Source organism: Saimiri boliviensis, chromosome 4, assembly GCF_048565385.1.
Source record: "Saimiri boliviensis isolate mSaiBol1 chromosome 4, mSaiBol1.pri, whole genome shotgun sequence".
Classification (NCBI taxonomy): Eukaryota; Metazoa; Chordata; class Mammalia; order Primates; family Cebidae; genus Saimiri; species Saimiri boliviensis.
Window position 1 is genome coordinate 27712941 of NC_133452.1, and position 18131 is coordinate 27731071.

The following is an 18131-nucleotide window of genomic DNA, read 5'->3' on the forward strand; positions in this document are numbered from 1 at the left end:
GCTTCCGTCTGGGCGGTCACGCGCACCGGCGTTCAGCGTAAATCCAGCCCACTCTTCCGTTGCTCAGCGACGTCAAGTCAACTACGGATGCTCAGCTGGGACACGCTAGGCGTGTTTGGCTCTCGGCCGTGAGAACTCAGAGAAGGCTGAGCATTTCGACGCTTCTGCCGCGCATGGCACTGGCGCTCTCTGCTGGTAGGAGGAAGAGTTTTTGTTTTGTTTCACGTTTTGGTTTGTTGTTTGTGGCAAAAGGAAGGATAGAAAAGGAAAAACAAGAAAATTATGTCTGTCGAATGGGAGAAAGTATAAAGGCGAGAATTGCCTTTGGCGTCATTCAGGAATTACCACTTCTGGTTAATATTCCTTATTAATATTTCATATTAATAGTGTCCATTAAAAGCCTTTTTGATTTTAGAAACTTAGATTTCAATTCTTGCATGAAAAGAGAAATAACGTGTTTAAATTTTAAATTACATTTTTCTGTGTTCACATACTGGATAAAACAACCAGATTTACCCCCAGATTAAACACGAAACACATGAAGCTTAAAAAAGATCGAACTTTTGTTAACTGGCTAGTATGTATTTAGTGAGTGAATAATCTGCATATCGCTTTTTTTTTTTTCCTGGAGAGAAATTAACAATTTGCAAAGTATTTTCATATTTATTATCTTGTATTAACGTGAGATAGGGTGTCTGGGACTTGTTCAGTGCTGCTAACTCTTAACCTTGTGCAGTAGGCATCAGCTTTTCCTTCTACCTTCAATGACTTCAATTCTCTTCCTCTCCTCTCCATCCCATACTTACATCCTTCAGGACTGTACACTTTACTTCCTCCAATAACCCTCTTTATTTTATCTCCGTTCTCAGTTTTGAGGATTCATCTTAAAACTAGTTTTCACTGAAATCACACTATCCTCAAGAGCCAAAATCTCTGGTCTGAAGTTTCCCTCTGCCTACTATTTTCTGATCACTGCCCCCCTCCCCCGAGAAGAAGCCACTCCATGTCCTTGTGTTATCCCACTCTACATACGTTGTCTAGACCTATTTGCAAAGTCCATCATCTTATTCTGGGTCTGGCTTTTCTACTCAGATGGAAACTGAGTTCTGTATTCTTCCCCAGTCTCAGCAGCATATTTCCTACCGCTGGAGAATGTATGGTTTCTTTATTTTTCTCTTACTCCCACTATCTGGACTTTCCAGTACAAAGCTGCAAGATTGGTAGAGAAATCGATGAAGAAAAGCAGACATGGATAACCATAAATGTTTTCTTTCTATGCTCACAACTTTTCATTTATTTGTTTCCTAATACTTCTTGATTCTCAACTGCAGCTGCCCTTAAAGATCAAGTTTAAAGCCCGCTCCAGGCATTCTCACGCAATTGTTCTAGGTTGGATCCTAAATGTCAGTATCTTTAAAAGGTCCTCATGTAATTTTAACGGTACATCTAGGGTTGAGGGTCAGTTGTAGTCCATAGATGATGTTTCAAACTTCTCTCACTCTCTTCAAGCTAGGCACTCTGCCCCAATTTCCTTGGTCAACGACTGCATTTCCTGCTACTGAAATTAAGGCCACCACCAGATCTGAATTATTTTGACTTGCTTCTACCACAACTTTAAAGTAATAATAACTAGCTAGCAGCATTTCCTGAGCAACAACTATGTATCATACACGTTTCTAGAGTCTTTACGTTAATTTATTTACTTGGTACCACAACTCTGTTAGGAACATATTATTATAATTATTTTACGGATGAGAAAAATTAAGATATATAGAATCTAGATAACTTGCACTAGGTCACAGCCAGGAAGGATGAGTATTCCACATTAAAATCTAGGTGTTTGGGTTTCAGAGCCTGTGCACCTAACGATACTACTTGACCATGATGTCTTTCTAGGCCTTGTGTTTTATCTTTTCTCTGTTCCATCATCTTATGTCTGAGAAACAAATGTTCCTCTTCCTGGTAAAGACTGCACCTTCCTGTTATTCTCCTTATCTCCCCTTTCAGGACTGAAGTTTGCCAGTCTCGTTCTCATTTGCATACATTCATGCATACTCTCATTTGTACACTCTCATGAGCAGGGCTGGGGGAAAAATAGGAAAGTGGAATGGTTGAAATTAGATTTTACTTTATATGATCTAACAGCTCATAGTTTTCTCTCTCTCTCTTTTCCCTCCCTCCCTATCCCTCTCTCTTTCTTTTCTTTTTTCTTTCTCTTTCTTTCTTCCTTTTTCTTTCTCTTTCCCTCTTTCTTTCTTTTCTTTTTCTTCCTTCCTTTCTTTTTCTTTCATCTTTCTTTCTCTTTCCCTTTCCCTCTCTCTTTTTCTTTATTCCTTCTTTTTCTCTTTCTTTTTTCTTTTTCTTTCTCTTTCTCTTTCCCTCTTTCTCTTTTTCTTTCTTTCTTCCTTCCTTTCTTTTCTTTCCCTCCCTCCCTCCTTCCCTTTCTTCCTTCCTTCCTTCCTTCCTTCCTTCCTTCGTTACACTCTACGCTGGAATACAGCAGCACTATCAGAGCTCACTGCAGCCTTGAACTCCTGAGCTCAAGGATCTTCTTGCCTCAGCCCCCTAGTAGCTGGGACCACAGGCAAATACCACCATGGCTAAATATTATTATTTTGTTGCCTAGGCTGATCTTGAATTCTAGGCTCAAGCAATCCTGCTGCCTTGGCCTCCCAAAGTGCTGAGATTATAGACAAGAGCCTCATGCTCTCTTCTTTCTAAATATGTGACCCCTTTCATGAGAGGGTAATTGATACAACTGAGAAAAGTACAGAGACAATGTTAGTGTAAAACACATTGAAATTATGCTATGAAACAAAGTAAATATTAATGACTGTGAGGTTGCTTTTTCTTTTTTACTATGATGTTTTATTAGAAAGATCTAAATTCTTCTCCTTTCATCTCAGACCAGTTTCTAAAGGATCTGATGTCACCCTCCAGGGCTGGGCTAAATGCTGGCAATTAAGGGAGGTCAGAGCTGTAGAACAAAATAGGGGGTGAAGGCAGCCATAGGAAGAATAAAAGGGAAAGAAACTGCAAATGACAGGTGTTTTGATGGGGGAAAAAAACCCATTTTGCACCATCACCTAGACTCCATGTGTATGTGTGATCATCTGATGATAAAAGTATTCTTTGTCAGTTTGATCAGAACTACTTTGGTGGCAAATGACAGCACATCTGTCAATGTAATCAGAATAATATATATCTATAGCTGTATCTATAGGGTATACTGTCTTTGGTAGAAATTTGGCTTCCAGTATCAGGAGACTCACATCCTATTATTTTAGTATCACCCCCAAGCAGAAATAATTTTTCCTTAAAAGTTACAGCAGAAGAATGATAGGGAAGACCCTCACGACTTGGCCAGGACCGCTTGCCACCCCACCCGCCCATGGCTGGGACATGTAGACACTGTAAATATTGCATTTTATGTTGTCAACATGGATATGTAGTTGTTCCAGCACCATTGAATTACATTAGCGCATTTAAAACAATAAGCTAACTATATATGAGCAAACATATTTCCAGTCTCTTGATTATTCCCATTCCATATGCCTACCTTCATGTCAGGTCCACATGATTTTGATTATTGTACCTTTAAAGAAGTCTTCAGAGTATGTAGTGTAATTCCTCTGTCTGGTTTTTTTTTTTCTTTGCTTTTTCAAAATTGTGTTGGCTATTCTAGGTCTCCTATATCTCCATATAAATTTTAAAAACAGCTTGCCAATTTCTATATAAATTTCCTAGGATTCTGACTGGAAGTATATTGAATTTACAGATCAGTTTATAATGACTAAAGTTACATATAGGTAAGACTTCCAAGCCATGGACACGACGTGATTTATTTTTCCACTTAAAATGGTGCAGTGGCTCACGCCTGTAATCCCAGCGCTTTGAGAGGCTGAGGTAGGTGGACCACCTGAGGTCAGGAGTTCGTGACCAGCCTGGTCAACATGGTGAAAACCTGTCTCTACTAAAAATACAAAATTAGCAGTGGTGGCAGATGCCTGTAATTCCAGCCACTTGGGAGGCTGAGGCAGGAGAATGTCTTGAACCCAGGAGGCAGAGGTTGCAGTGAGCTGAGAGCATGCCATTGCACTCCAGCCTGGGCAAAAACTCCGTTTCAAAAAAAAAGTCTTTAATTATTTTCATCACTGTTTTGTAGTTTACATTGTACAGGTCTAGCATGTAGTTTGAAAAATTTATCCCTATGCATTTCATATTTTTTGATTTCATTGTAAATGATATTCTTTTATATTTAAATTTCATTTTTTTATTGCTCTATAGAAAAATTCTTCTTCTTCTTCTTTTCTTTTTCAAAGAGGCAGAGTCTTGCTCTGCCACCCAGGCTAGAGGGCAATGGTGCAATTATAGCTCACTGCAGCCTCAAACTCCTGGGCTCAAGTCATCCACTCACCTCAGCCTCTGGAGTAGCTGGGACTATAGGCAGGCACCATCATGCCTAGCTAATTTTTTAAAAAAATTTTTGTAGAGGTGGGGTATTCCTATGTTGCCCAGGCTAATCTTAAACTCCTGGACTCAAGCGATCTTCCTGCCTCCACTTCCAAAAGTGCTGGGATTACAGGCATGACAGTGCTTGGCCCATAAATTTAATTTTTTGGAACATCTTTTAGAATTTTCTATGCATATGATCATGTCTGTGAATAAAGATATTTATTATTTTGCAATTTGTATATTGTTCATGTTATTATACTTATTGAATAAATATATATTTAAGATAAAGTTTTATTTTGTTTTCATCTTATTGAATTCCAGTTCAACATTAAACACAAATGGTAAAAGTAGATAGCCTGGCCTGTTTTGAGACTACAGGGGAAACTGTTAATTCCTGTAGGTTACCTTAGATGCTATTTATCAAGTTTAGGTAGAACCCATTTAAAGTGAGAGGTTTAGGGTTTGGTTTTTGGTTTGTTTCATTATAAATGGGTGTTGATAATACAAGTTTTCATTACTAGGGTAAACCCTACCTAACATGATGTATTATCTTTATATATATTGCTGAATTATATCTGCAAATATATTTTTGCTAAGAATTTTTAACATCAAGGTTTGCTGTCCTCATTACATGAAATGGCATATATTCTCGTCTAATTCCTAAAAACTATTTTGGAGTATTATTTCTTCCTTAAACATTTAATGGAATTCACCACTGAATTAATCAAGGCCTGGTGTTTCTTTGTGGGAAGGCTTTGGATTTAGAATTTTAAAAATAGATGTATGGATAGTCATATTCATATTTTTTGTTTACATCTGTCAGTTTTTAGTAGTCTGGAATTTAGAAATTTTTTCATCTAGGTAGCAAACTTATTGACCTAACTTTGTTCATGATGTTTCCTTATAATCACTTTAAGGTTTTACTATAATGTCCATTTTTGATTTATCTTATGGATGACTTTCATTTTCTTCTTTATTATCTCATCAAACTCGAAATTTATAAATTTTATTAAACTTTTCAAAGAACTATGTTTTGGTTTAATTGATTTTCTCTATTGTCTTTGGGTTTTCTATTACTGCTTTATACTCGTATTTATATTTGCATCATTCTATTTAATTTGTATTTAAATTGTCTTTTAAAAACTTCTGAAAGTGAGAATTTAAAATTACTATATAACTTCTTTTCTAAGATAAATAATATTTAGAACTTCTAATATTCTGCCAAACACCATTTTAACTGCTTTCCACTTATTTTGATAAGTTGTGTTTGCATTTTTGGTTAAAGTAGTTTTTAATTTCCCAGGTAATTTTTTCTTTGATCTATGGGTTAATAAAAGTATGTTGTTAATTTTTCAAACATTTGGATGCATTTCCTGGTAGCTTATTTTTATTAATTTCTATTTTAATTCCATTGTGACCAGGAAATATAGTCTGTATGATTTTAATCCTTGAGACTTCCTTATGGGCCAGCCAATGATCTCTATTGGAGAATGTTACACACACACATGAAAAGAATGTCTATTCTGTCGTTGCTAGGTGGAGTATCCTATAAATATCAATTAGTTTAAGTGGCTTGTTAGTTATTTATAATTCCTCTGTATCCTTTCTGATGTTCTATTTACTTTGTCAGCTTATTACTGAGAGAGAAGTGTTGAAATCTTTAGCTATAACAGGATGTATTTCTCTTTTTAATCTATCAGGTTTTGCTTCATGCATTCTGAATCTCTATTAACTGGTGGCATACATATTACAATTATTATGCCTCCTGATGAAATTATACTTTAATCATTATAAAATGTCTCTTTAGTCTCTGTCATCATTCCTGCTGTAAAATCGACTTGGGTTTTCTCATATTAATATAGTCAATTGAGCTCGCTGATGCTTAGGGTTTGCATGATACATCTTTTCCCATTTATTGTCTATAAAATATTTAAGATTTTAAAATATTAAACCTTTTAATATTTAAAAATGTTTAAAGTAGGGTTCTTGTTAATAATTTGGTCTGACTTTAAAATACATTTAGACCATCTCTATGTCTTTGGAGTGCCAATATCTTTTGTATTTATTGTTAACTATTGATATGTTTGGTTTGGCTCCACTACCTTGTTATTGTTTTCTGTTTGCTTCATCTGTTTTTGTTCTCTTTTTCTCTTTCCTGCTGCCTTTTGTATTAATTGAATGTTTTATGATTCTAGCTAATTTTGTTTGTTTGCTTGTTAAGCTAAAATTGTGTTGCTTTATTAAACGGGTTGTTTTATATTTTAAAATATACATCTTTAAGTTGTCATAGCATACTTCAAGTGATTATATAATTTACATATATTACAAGAATCTTACAATAGTATACTTCTACATTTGATTTGATTTGCCAGAGGTTTATAAATTTTATTGTTATTTTTAAGAATGATCTGGGATTTATTTATTTTATTTTGTTTGTTTTCTAATTTGTTACTTTCTACGTACATCCTTATTAAATTATGTTTATTCATCTTTAATAAATTATTATGTTTGCTTTTTGAATTACATGTATTGTTTTCTTTTTCATAATAGATGTATTTTCAGCTGTCAATTTTCAATGCACTACAAATTTGGTCCTGTCTCATAGGTTTTAATATGTAACATTCTACTTCTTGTTAATACAAATAGTCTAAAAAACTTCAGTTTAAATTAACATGCTTAACCCAAAAGCTTTTTATGAAATAGTTTTAAATATTTCAAATGGTTACATATTGCTTAGTTTTGATGTTCTTATTTTTGCTATATTTGCATTTTAGTCTGGAAAATTTGTTTTTATATTTGAATATGAATTTTTGTATATAGGATTTGTTATTCAGGACTACGTAACTGTGTGCTAACAATTCTGATATAGCTACTAATAAAATGAAATCATAGAATAGTAGGTCAGCAGTGAATTTACAAGATTGTCTAAACCACCTCTCTCATCTTATCTCTATCTTTAAACATAACAATATGTAGTGTTTACTTAAAAGAAATAGAGGCAAGCAAGGTTTCTTTGGTGGCTTAGAGATGCCATCCTTCCACCTTGTCAGTTGAAGCAATCAAGAACCCAAGAAAGCCAAAGAAGCTAGCTAGATTTTAACGGGCACTACAGCAAGGTGAGAGCTGGAAAGGAAGAGAGCTCCAGAGATCTGCAATGGGCCTTAAAGTGAGTCCTGATCAGTAAGACATCCTTAAATACCTTTCCAGGAAAATAACTAACTGAAAGGATAAAAAGGAACAATACTCAAGATTCACACAAGACTGAGAATAGCTGCTATTCCCAAAAGCCAGAGAGGAAAAAAATCTCTTAATAAATGGATATATGTTGACAATACTCTACCCTAAAGGATGAATCAGAGTAAGAATAAATCCAAGTGTTCATCTATGATTGGGTAATAGTGTTAATGGGAAGTCTTCTATGGGATTTTTTTGAAAAAAATTATCTTCCCTGAGAAAGAATCCTGAGAGGCAAACCAGAAGAAGGTCCTTTTGCCCCATCTCTCTTCTTTCCTTGGACACAGACAGAATCTGTTTCTTATAGCAATGGCAGTTTATGTCACCACCACAAGTCAACCAGCAGGAGGGTAGAATTCAAGATTTTTGAGACCAGTGAAAGGATAGTATTTCCAAACCACCAAAGAGGCATCTGATAGAGCATTCAGAAAGGTTCTTCCTTAGTAGTGGGGCAAAACTGGCCTGTTAGTAAGTACTACATTGGTCATATATAACAAAGCTTAAAAGCAGAAAGGATCATCTATTTCCAAGTAACTTAACTGTACTCCAGAACTAGCTTGAAGAATATTCATGAGAAGAAAAATAACCGGCATCCAGCAGGATAAAACACACAATGCCTGACATTCAATAAAAAATTACTAGCCTTGCAAAGATGTGGAAAAAATGGGACCCATAATGAAAATGTGTATGTTTGTCAGCAGATTGCGGAAGCATTCCGCCTTAAATGCAGGTAATCCAGGGGTGTGTTATCTATAAAGAATTTAAGAATAAGGATGAAATATTAAACACTGTTGCTGTTTATTAACACCAATGGTTAATTGATCTAAACAAAGAAAGTCAATAAATATCCTTTCTTTGTAGAGTGGACTATTTTTACCAGTCCCCACCTTCTTGGCATGCCACTGGCTCACATGCTAGAGTATGATTTTATAAAGGTATTAAATCTTGATGATCTTTTTATATTAACTTTTTAATGCAGTACATGTTAAATAATAGACATCGGTAGCTATTTATGGGGTGAAGATATGTTGGATTTTCTCCTGTGCTTTCATGTAGAGAAAACCTCGATGAAAACCTTAAATGCAGAAATTCGTGATATCAAATAGGCTACATAAAGCTTAAGGAAAAAATGGGACACCTTAATGTTTGATTATACTCATTTTCCTACTATGTTACCAATATAAGGCAGTAATACAAAAAGATTTTAATAATACATTAAGATTTTAAATAATATCAAAAGTATCAAATTGTTGGTAAGGCAGACAGATAAAAAGAAATGCACCAAATCAACATAAATTTGTCTGTGAAATAATTTCATAGTTATTGAGGAAGTCTAACTAAGCACAAAATTTCTTTTTGATAACCTTAAATATGGAAGCTATAGTTACAGGACATCTTTGGGCACAGAAGGGTTTTTTTCCCAAGAAAAAACAAGGATACCATGCACAATATTATTCATAGCATTTTTTATTTATTTGTAACCATATTTCTATATCATTTAATATTAAAACTTTCAAGAAAATTATATGAATAAATCTTAAAAATGTAAATGATCCATTCCTTTAAGTTAATGATCAAACTATAGAATTATTCTTTAATAATTAATTTATATATTTTTTGCTTAAATAAGTTATATTTTACATGAGTGCAAAATAATTACACCCTCAAATTTAAAACTGCATAGTTCCACAGGAAGGGAAATTTGAAGATCGGGATTATATCCTAGTTGTATGACTTGGGACACCTAAATTAATCTTCCTAAGTATCGGTTTTCTATTTTGTATAAAAAAGACAGTAAAAGTTACTCTGGCCACAAAAAAACTGTGATTAATTGAGCTGTATGTGAGAGAACTCTGTAAAAGCACTGTTTAAAAATAAATTAACAGTAGTTGTATATATATTTTCTAATAAAAGTGATCAAAATTAAAATAAAATGAAATATTTCTTCAAGAATCCCTATCTTACAACCAGGTATTATATTTTATAGTTGACATAAATTTCAGACACATTGAAGTAAGTTTGTTTTGAAATTGTGGTACTCACTGAGGAAGATAAAACTAAATAAAAATGATAAACAACAGTAGCATGACAATAGGTAATCGATTCTTTGGTCATTGTCTGAATAGAAAGTATAATCTTCTAAATATGATCTCCAAAATCTCAGCAACAGATAATACTATTGTAAGTGTTGTAAATGTGTACATTGCAATGAGAAAAATGGTTTTTTTCAAAGTGTTCTGGAACCATGCATCTTATAATCATGTTTTTCCCAAGAGATCTAGCATCACACAGGTAAAGAGATTTTACTTCGAAACCAAAGAGATGAATCTGAAGCCAGAATGCTGTTGCCTCTAGACTAATTCTTAGTAAAAGAGAGTATATAAATTACAGTGTAGATAGGCTTTTGAAGAATGTATTCTTGATTGATGTTTTTACATGCAGCATAAAGATGGAAAATACCTCCAGGAACCAAGACAATCATAGTTGTAATGCCCAGAACAACTAAAGTATGTCAGAAATATCTTAGTAAAGAAATTAACCAATATGTAACTAAAAATACACTCCAAATACAATAACTTAAAAATTCCAAGTTTCATAAAAATCTTACCTATGTCTTAATATAATGAAGGTAGTAAGTTGAACATATTTATGGTGAAAACATAGTCATATATTATTGTAATTGTCTCTCTATGACTGATAATGATGCAGTAGTATATTAGCCAGCTAATTCTATATTCTGAATATAGTTCTGGAGAATAACGATAACATCAGTAGATAATAAAATGCCAGAATTGGAAGAAACTCCTAAAACTCAATTTATCTGAAATATGCAGCTAATTTTAAAAAAGCAACATAGTCCTTAAAAAAAAAACTGTTAAGAGTATTTCTCATATAGTGACTTTATTTTACATTTAAAGAGAAAATGAATTTGTTGTAGAGTTAATGTTTATATACACACAGAAATACCTAACTTGTGGGGAGATTGGCCTGAACTGATTGTAACAGATGAGATTTATTTCTCTTTTGTTTGAATTGCAACTAAAGTGTAAGGCCTCATTCCCATAAACTGCAAAGCGTAGTACCCCAAGGAAGAACATTCGGATCAATCCAAAGAAACGGATGTGGAATTGACCAATCACAGTTGGAGGTTTAACCTGTTATGATTTTAGGAGGAAAAAAAAATCTTTTAAAAACAAACAATAAAGGAGGACGTTTAAAAAGTCCCTATTACCACATTTAAAAAATGTAAGATTCAAGAAGTTTTGAAGCCAAATAGACCCTTAGAGATCATCAAGTCAAATATAATTACTGCATTATGAGATTTCTCACTATTGAAATATGAAAAGCAGCAGTCAACATGTTGCTAATCAAATGTGTAAATGTGGAAATATTTAACCAGCTTTGAATTCAATTAATACTCCCACCATGGTCATCCTTTTGAAATAAAATCAGAATATCTAGCACTTCTGTGTGCAAATTAGATAACAAATCCAGTAGTAAGTTTGGTCCATACACCATCTTAACAACCAAATAATGTTTATCCATTATAATTACAGTTTTTCTTCCTACTTCTTAATTATGGAATTGAGAGAGTGAGCTATGCTAAAACAACAACATCTAAAGATACTTCCTGAATTTCTCTTTTTATAGTTTTAAATTCAGAATATTTTGAAGTATATTGTTGATACTTATAGTATTCTCCATAGACATAGAGGAATTTATTCACCAAGGCTTATGTAAATCAGGTTAAAATACTTAGAAAAGTTTCATACAATTGATATTTTTTTGTTTGCATAATACTTACACATCCTTCATAGAAGTTTCTGATGTCATTTAGAGACATGTCTCAGGAGGTATTATCCTGGCATTCTTGTGGGTTGATTCTTGACTCACATTGCCAGTTTGCTTCTGCCAGAATCAAGCTCATACATTCTCTCAGGATTCTTAGAGCAGAAAACACTCATCACTACAAATTTCTTTCCCCTCCTCCTTTTCTCTTAGATCTCTGGGGTCCCATTCAAACTTCCTATCTCTGTCCCAAAAAAAAATTTGGGAAATTTTTTCATTTCCCAAAAAATGAAAACAGAGAGACAAAAGCTGAGAACATGTGGCCAATCTAATAATCCCTTGACTTACACTATCAGCATAGCCAGGCAGCCAGAGAACCAGCAAAGGAAGAGTCCAGCCACACAAAGGCTCTGAGCACTCAATGCTTCTGCAATTACCTGAAAATTGCCTGTTTTCTTTATCTTGGACTTTTCTCTGATAATGTTAAAGTAATCTATTTTTTTCTTTTTCTTTTATTTAGATGTTTCCTAAAGGATAAATACTTGGGAAATATTCCTGATTCTTTATTGTTTACTTCCATAGAGTATAGTTAATTTCTGGGTAGTCTAAGAAATTGTAACACAGAATGTAATAGCTATTGCATCATTGAATATTATTGATGTATTGCTATATTTGTCTAGTTTTTGAATGCTTACCACAGACATGGAAAAATCTATAATTATATCTCTGGGCTGAGGAAAAAGATAGGGAACTGCTAATTAAGGCAAGACCAGGAGCTAGCACACATTGTGAGAACAATTCTTCCTATCGTTTCTATTGTCCTTCAGTAGATACATCATCTTTTAGACATTGTTATGGGTGTTGAGGATCAGCAGGGATCAAGACAGACCAGTAACTACCTTCTGACTTACATATCTGCTTACTCTCTTCCATCCACCTATGTCATACAGCTAATCATTGATCATATCTGTTTTCTTCACCTGTCTTTCTCATTTTCTTGTGATCTGCCAAAGGCTGTGACTCCAGACACTGTCACTGCTTTCTTCCAGCAAGTGGAGAAGTGACTGCATGATACGTGTATTTGTAACTAATAAACAAGGGGCAGTAGTCTTGTTGAATAGAAGTGCTGTGCTGGATAGGAAGTAATAAAAATGAACAACTTAATGATCCCTCAGAATGGTTAGATAAAAGATATTTGTGTATATTCCCATGTTCTCAGAATCAGAATTTCAGGCTTCATTTGTGTTGATTCCCATGAAGGGACATCTAAAAGCCCTAACAACCATTTGCATAAGAAGGAATCCTGCTTTGGCTTTTACCACTATGCAGTAATGAATGGTATTGTTTAGTCAATAGTATACAATTATCAGACATGTAGAATCATCAATGTCTCCTTTCAGGCATGTATAAAATTGTCTTGAACCTTAACTGCAAGTGTAGAAGAAAGAAATGAAGCATCATCTTCATTGCTGAGATCTAGAGGGGCCATATAATTAATACCAATCTTTCTCTTACATGTTCTGATCCAATTGTGTAATAAGACAAAGGAATGGAGCATATGTGGGCCAAAATATCACACATAAAGGATAGACTGAGGAGGGATGTTGCTTATCCCTTTAGGAAACTGTGATCCTTAGTGACGCTGGCCTCACATGTATGCTAATTGGTAAGGCTGTTTATTGGAGTGACAACCTGGGTTTCTTGCATGCTAACAGTTACAGGTTCCAAAAGCAGAGAAAAGGTTATTCCCAATGCATAAGCATTGTTTAAGCCTCTGCTTGCTTCATATTTGCTAATGTTATATTAGGCAAAGAAAGTTTCAAGACAAACCCATATTTGAGAAACATATTCTACCGCTTTGTGGATCTGTGAAGTCACATTGCAGAGGTGTGGGTTTAAGAAAAGAAAACATTTGTGGCCAACTTTATATCTATCATAATGTGCCCACTGGTTACAAATATTAACATCCCTCCCACATATCTTCACCATCATTCCAGGATGCCAAAACTGTCATCTAATTATAGAACTAAGATTGAAGTCCAGGATTTTGTGATTGGCGTTGTATCTGGATGTGGCTACTCTTGATCTAGAATCTAGAGAAACAAAGGGAAAAGTTGTATTCTACATTATATCAATATACAATGGTGTTACAGGGTTAGGATAACTACAAGAGACACTTCTACTCCAAAAGTGAGAGAACAGAAAATATGTAACTGTTACTGTCCATAACAAGTCTGGAATCTTGTGAGGAAAAATACTCCCAGTTGTCCCTACTCTGGAAGCAGGGAACATTTCGTGAGTAAGTCATGGTAGTATTACCCAGAAAGCTGTTCCACAGTATATTATACTTTTCTACTGAATGGAAGTGGTTCTCTGGTACATTGTTGTCAGTGGCCTGTAGCTCCATTCTCTGTATTCTTGGCTGATAGCATCTTCCCTTTTTCATTTAAAAAGAAATTACTATGCTTGAATAAGTAACTTGCACAGACTGCTTCTTGCCTGAAGAAAGAAAGCTGGGGGACCAGAAGTCTTTTTTATAATTTGACCAATATCTGTTTTCTTTAAGCCAAAGTAATAGTTGTTTTGATGGTACCATCCGCTTAATTACCCTTTGGTTTTCTGTGTAACAGATTTAATATACTTAGCTTTAGTAAGAGTCATGCAATTAAACACATACTTCTCTCTACAAATATATTTATGTCTATTTTAGGATTAGGCTTTTCTGAAGTGCTTTTAAGATATATAGAAATCTTTTGTCTAATTGAGATAGTCATTAGTCATGCCTTAAATATTTAAAAAGCCTTATCAAAGGACATTATAGCCACACCATTAATTTGACTTTTACCCTAAGACCATTTGTTAATTTTTTTTCATTTTTAAATTATAAATTTTTTGTTTCTTATGACACTTTAAGTTCTGGGGTACATGTGCAGATCTTGCAGGATTGTTACATAGGTATACATATGCCGTGGTGGTTTGCTGCCTTCATCCCCACTTCACCTACATTAGGTATTTCTCCTAATGTTATCCCTCCCCAACCCCCCTGCCCCCTACTATCATTCCCCAAGCCCCCCACCCCCCAACAGATCCCAGTGTGTGATATTCCTCTCCTTGTGTCCATGTGTTCTTATTGTTCAACACCCACTTATGAGTGAGAACATGTGGTGTTGGTTTTCTGTTCTTGTGTCAGTTTGCTGAGAATGATGGTTTCCAGCTTCATCCATGTCCCTGTGAAGGACATGAACTCATCCTTTTTTATGGCTGTGTAGTATTCCATGGTGTATATGTGCCACATTGTCTTTATCCAGTCTATCTTTGATGAGCATTTGGGTTGGTTCCAAGTCTTTGCTATTGTAAACAGTGCCACAATCAACATACATGTTCATGTGTCTTTATAGTGCAATGATTAATAATCCTTTGGGTATATACCCAGTAATGGTATTGCTGGGTCAAATGGTATTTCTAGTTCTAGATTCTTGAGGAATTGCCATACTGTCTTCCACAATGGTTGCACTAATTTACACTCCCACCAACAGTGTAAAAGTGTTCCTATTTTTCCATATCCTCTCTAGCATCTGTTGTCTCCAGAGTTTTAATGATCACCATTCTAACTGGCATGAGATGGTATCACAATATGATTTTGACTCCATCATCTCAGCCCCAAATCTCCTTAAACTGATAAGCAACTTCAGGAAAATCTCAGGATACAAAATCAATGTGAAAAAATCAGAAGCATTCCTATATACCAATAACAGACAAACAGAGCCAAATCATGAGCAAACTCCCATTCACAATTGCTACAAAGAGAATAAAATACCTAGGAATACAACTAACAAAGGACATGAAGAACCTCTTCAAGGAGAACTACAAACCACTGCCCAAAGAAATAGGAGGGGACACAAACAAATGGAAAAACATTCCATGCTCATGGTTAGGAAGAATCAATATTGCAAAAATGGCCATACTGCCCAAAATAATTTATAGATTCAATGCCATCCCATCAAACTACTATAGATCTTCACAGAACTGGAAAACACCACCTTAAACTTCATATGGAACCAAAAAAAGAGCCCGCATAGCCAAGACAATCCTAAGTAAAAAGAACAAACCTGGAGGCATCATGCTACCTGACTTCAAACTATACTATAAAGCTACAGTAACCAAAACAGCATGGTACTGGTACCAAAACAGAGATATAGACCAGTAGAACAGAACAGAAGCCTTGGAAGTAACACCACACACCTACAACCATCTGATCTTTGACAAACCTGACAAAAACAAACAATGGAGAAAGGATTCCCTGTTTAATAAATGGTGTTGGGACAACTGGCTAGCCATGTGCAGAAAGCTGAAACTGGACCCATTCCTTATGCCTTATACAAAAATTAACTCCAGATGGATTGAAGATTTAAACATAAGACCTAAGAACATAAAAACCCTAGAAGAAAACTTGGCAACATCATTCAGGACATAGGCATAGGTAAGGACTTCATGACTAAAACACCAAAAGCAATGGCAACAAAAGCCAAAACAGACAAATGGGATCTAAACTTAAGATCTGCACAACAAGAGAAACTATCATTAGAGTAAACCAGTAACCAACAGAATGGGAAAAATTTTTTGCAAGCTACCCTTCTGACAAAGAGCTAATAATATCCAGAATCTACAAAGAACTAAAACAAATTTACAAGTAAAAACAAACAACCCCATCAAAAAGTGGGTGAAGGATATGAACAGGCACTTTTCAAAAGAAGATATTTATGTGGCCAACAAACATGAAAAAATGCTCATCACCACTGGTCATTAAAGACCATTTCTTACATTAGAAAGTTTTACTGGCTAGGGAGACTAGAAATGAGAAAAAAAAAAAATCCCAGGTTGCCAGACTAGACCTCTCTATATTTTCTCCAGGTTTTGCCTGCAAACTTATCTCTAGACCTCTTTACAGGGTTATGTAGGTTGATTGCTGAAACATGGGTAAGTGAGGGGGATATCACCTTTGATCTTATTGTCTCCTCTGAAGAGCTCAGAAAATTATTGGAGTACATAACACCTGGATGGTGCTGCAGAGCTTGGCCCTTATCTACACTCCTCATCAGATTTCAATGTGAAGAGCACATGCCAAGCAGAGAAATAACCAAATACAATACATACCAGAAGTGTCATCGAGAAATACAAAGGACCCCATATAAACGAATGGCATCAATTTGAGTAGGAGGGAGCACACAGTACTTAAGATCACGGGCTCTGGAATCAGAGATTTGAGATCTCAAGCAGATTATTTCACACCCTTGAATCTCAGTTTCTCAAACTGGCAATGAAAATAGTATTTACCTCAAATGATTGTTATATGTGGATTATTAAAGGATTTGGAGAACATTTATCCTGTTCGTAATGAGAACTTCAACCAACTATTGTCTCCTTGTTATATAAACCATGATATATTAACAAATACATACTCCATAAGCAAAGAAGAGTCACTACTTCCTTGAGGGTAAAGAACCTTTGCGTTGGCTAGAGTAAGTGTTTTAGGGAAGAATTAATAACACATACAAATTCCATGTCTGTTTTCAATGTCTTTTCTCTCCCTCCCTCTCTCTCTCTCTCTCTCTCTCTCTCTCTCTCTTTCTCTCTGCTTCTGTACTTGGAAAATGAGTACATTTTCCTTTCGAGTCTATCAAGATACCAAGACGTCTGCTTGTCAGCAAGGACTAGTGGATTGAACCCTAGAAAAGCTTAAATCTTTTAGTTAATTTAATCATTAAAATATACCTCTGTTCTCCCAGCCCTAAAGATTTTTTAAATGACTGGAATACATTAATACATTTTCTGAGCAAATGGGCAAAATTTGAGGCACAGATACTAGTGTGTTTGCTCAAATTTACTTGAAGTTTTGAGTTTCAGATAAAGGAGGCAAGGTAAGCTCAGATTTACTACTACAAAGATTAATACAAAAATTTCTGGCATTTATTAATCACTACTATATGCTAGTACTAATCTAAACCCTGGGAGTTATATATAATCTTTTGATAGATGTTCTTGGTGTCCTAAAATTTCTTTCTGAGATTAAAAACATTTAAGACCTTGTAGTGTAAACAAGAAAGGGGGTATATTCTGTGCAAAATCCCAAATAGGATCAAAAGAAATAAAAATGAGTTAAAGCATTGTGCATGATGATTAACACATGGAAATTAATGCATAAATGTTATATGTTATTACTATTTACGTCCATTCTAATTTAATAGTTTGCAACAAGTTACCAAACATTCAAAGAAGAATGAATACTGATCCCTCTTAAGCTCTTCTGAAAAACTGAAGAGGAACACTTCGAAAGTCCATTTTCACCCTGATACCAGAGCCAGACAAAAACACCACAAGAAAACAACAGGCCAACATCCCAGAATAATATAGACGCAAAACCCTCAGTAAAATACTAGCAAACGAAATTCAGCAACATATTAAAAGAACAATGCACCAGTGGGATTTATCTTTGAGATGCAAGGATTGCTTAATACATTGCAAATCAATAAAAGTGATATACCACCTTAATAAAATGAAAGATAAAAACCATGTGATCATTTCAAGAGATGCAGAAAGATCATCTGACAAAATTCAAAGTCAATTCTTCATAAAACCTCTCAGCTAATTAGGTA

The 18131-nt window shown here is 34.7% G+C and overlaps 1 protein-coding gene across 1 annotated transcript; it reads right to left on the minus strand.

Annotated features, from left to right (window-relative positions):
* Window positions 1–9800: 9800 nt before the first annotated feature.
* GJE1 (gap junction protein epsilon 1) lies at window positions 9801–11533 on the minus strand. Its single transcript, XM_039467433.1, is given in 6 exon segments — window positions 9801–9914; window positions 9916–10060; window positions 10062–10170; window positions 10173–10191; window positions 10662–10844; window positions 11495–11533. Coding segments are annotated over 6 exon segments (609 nt in total).
* Between the last annotated feature and the right edge of the window lie 6598 nt (window positions 11534–18131).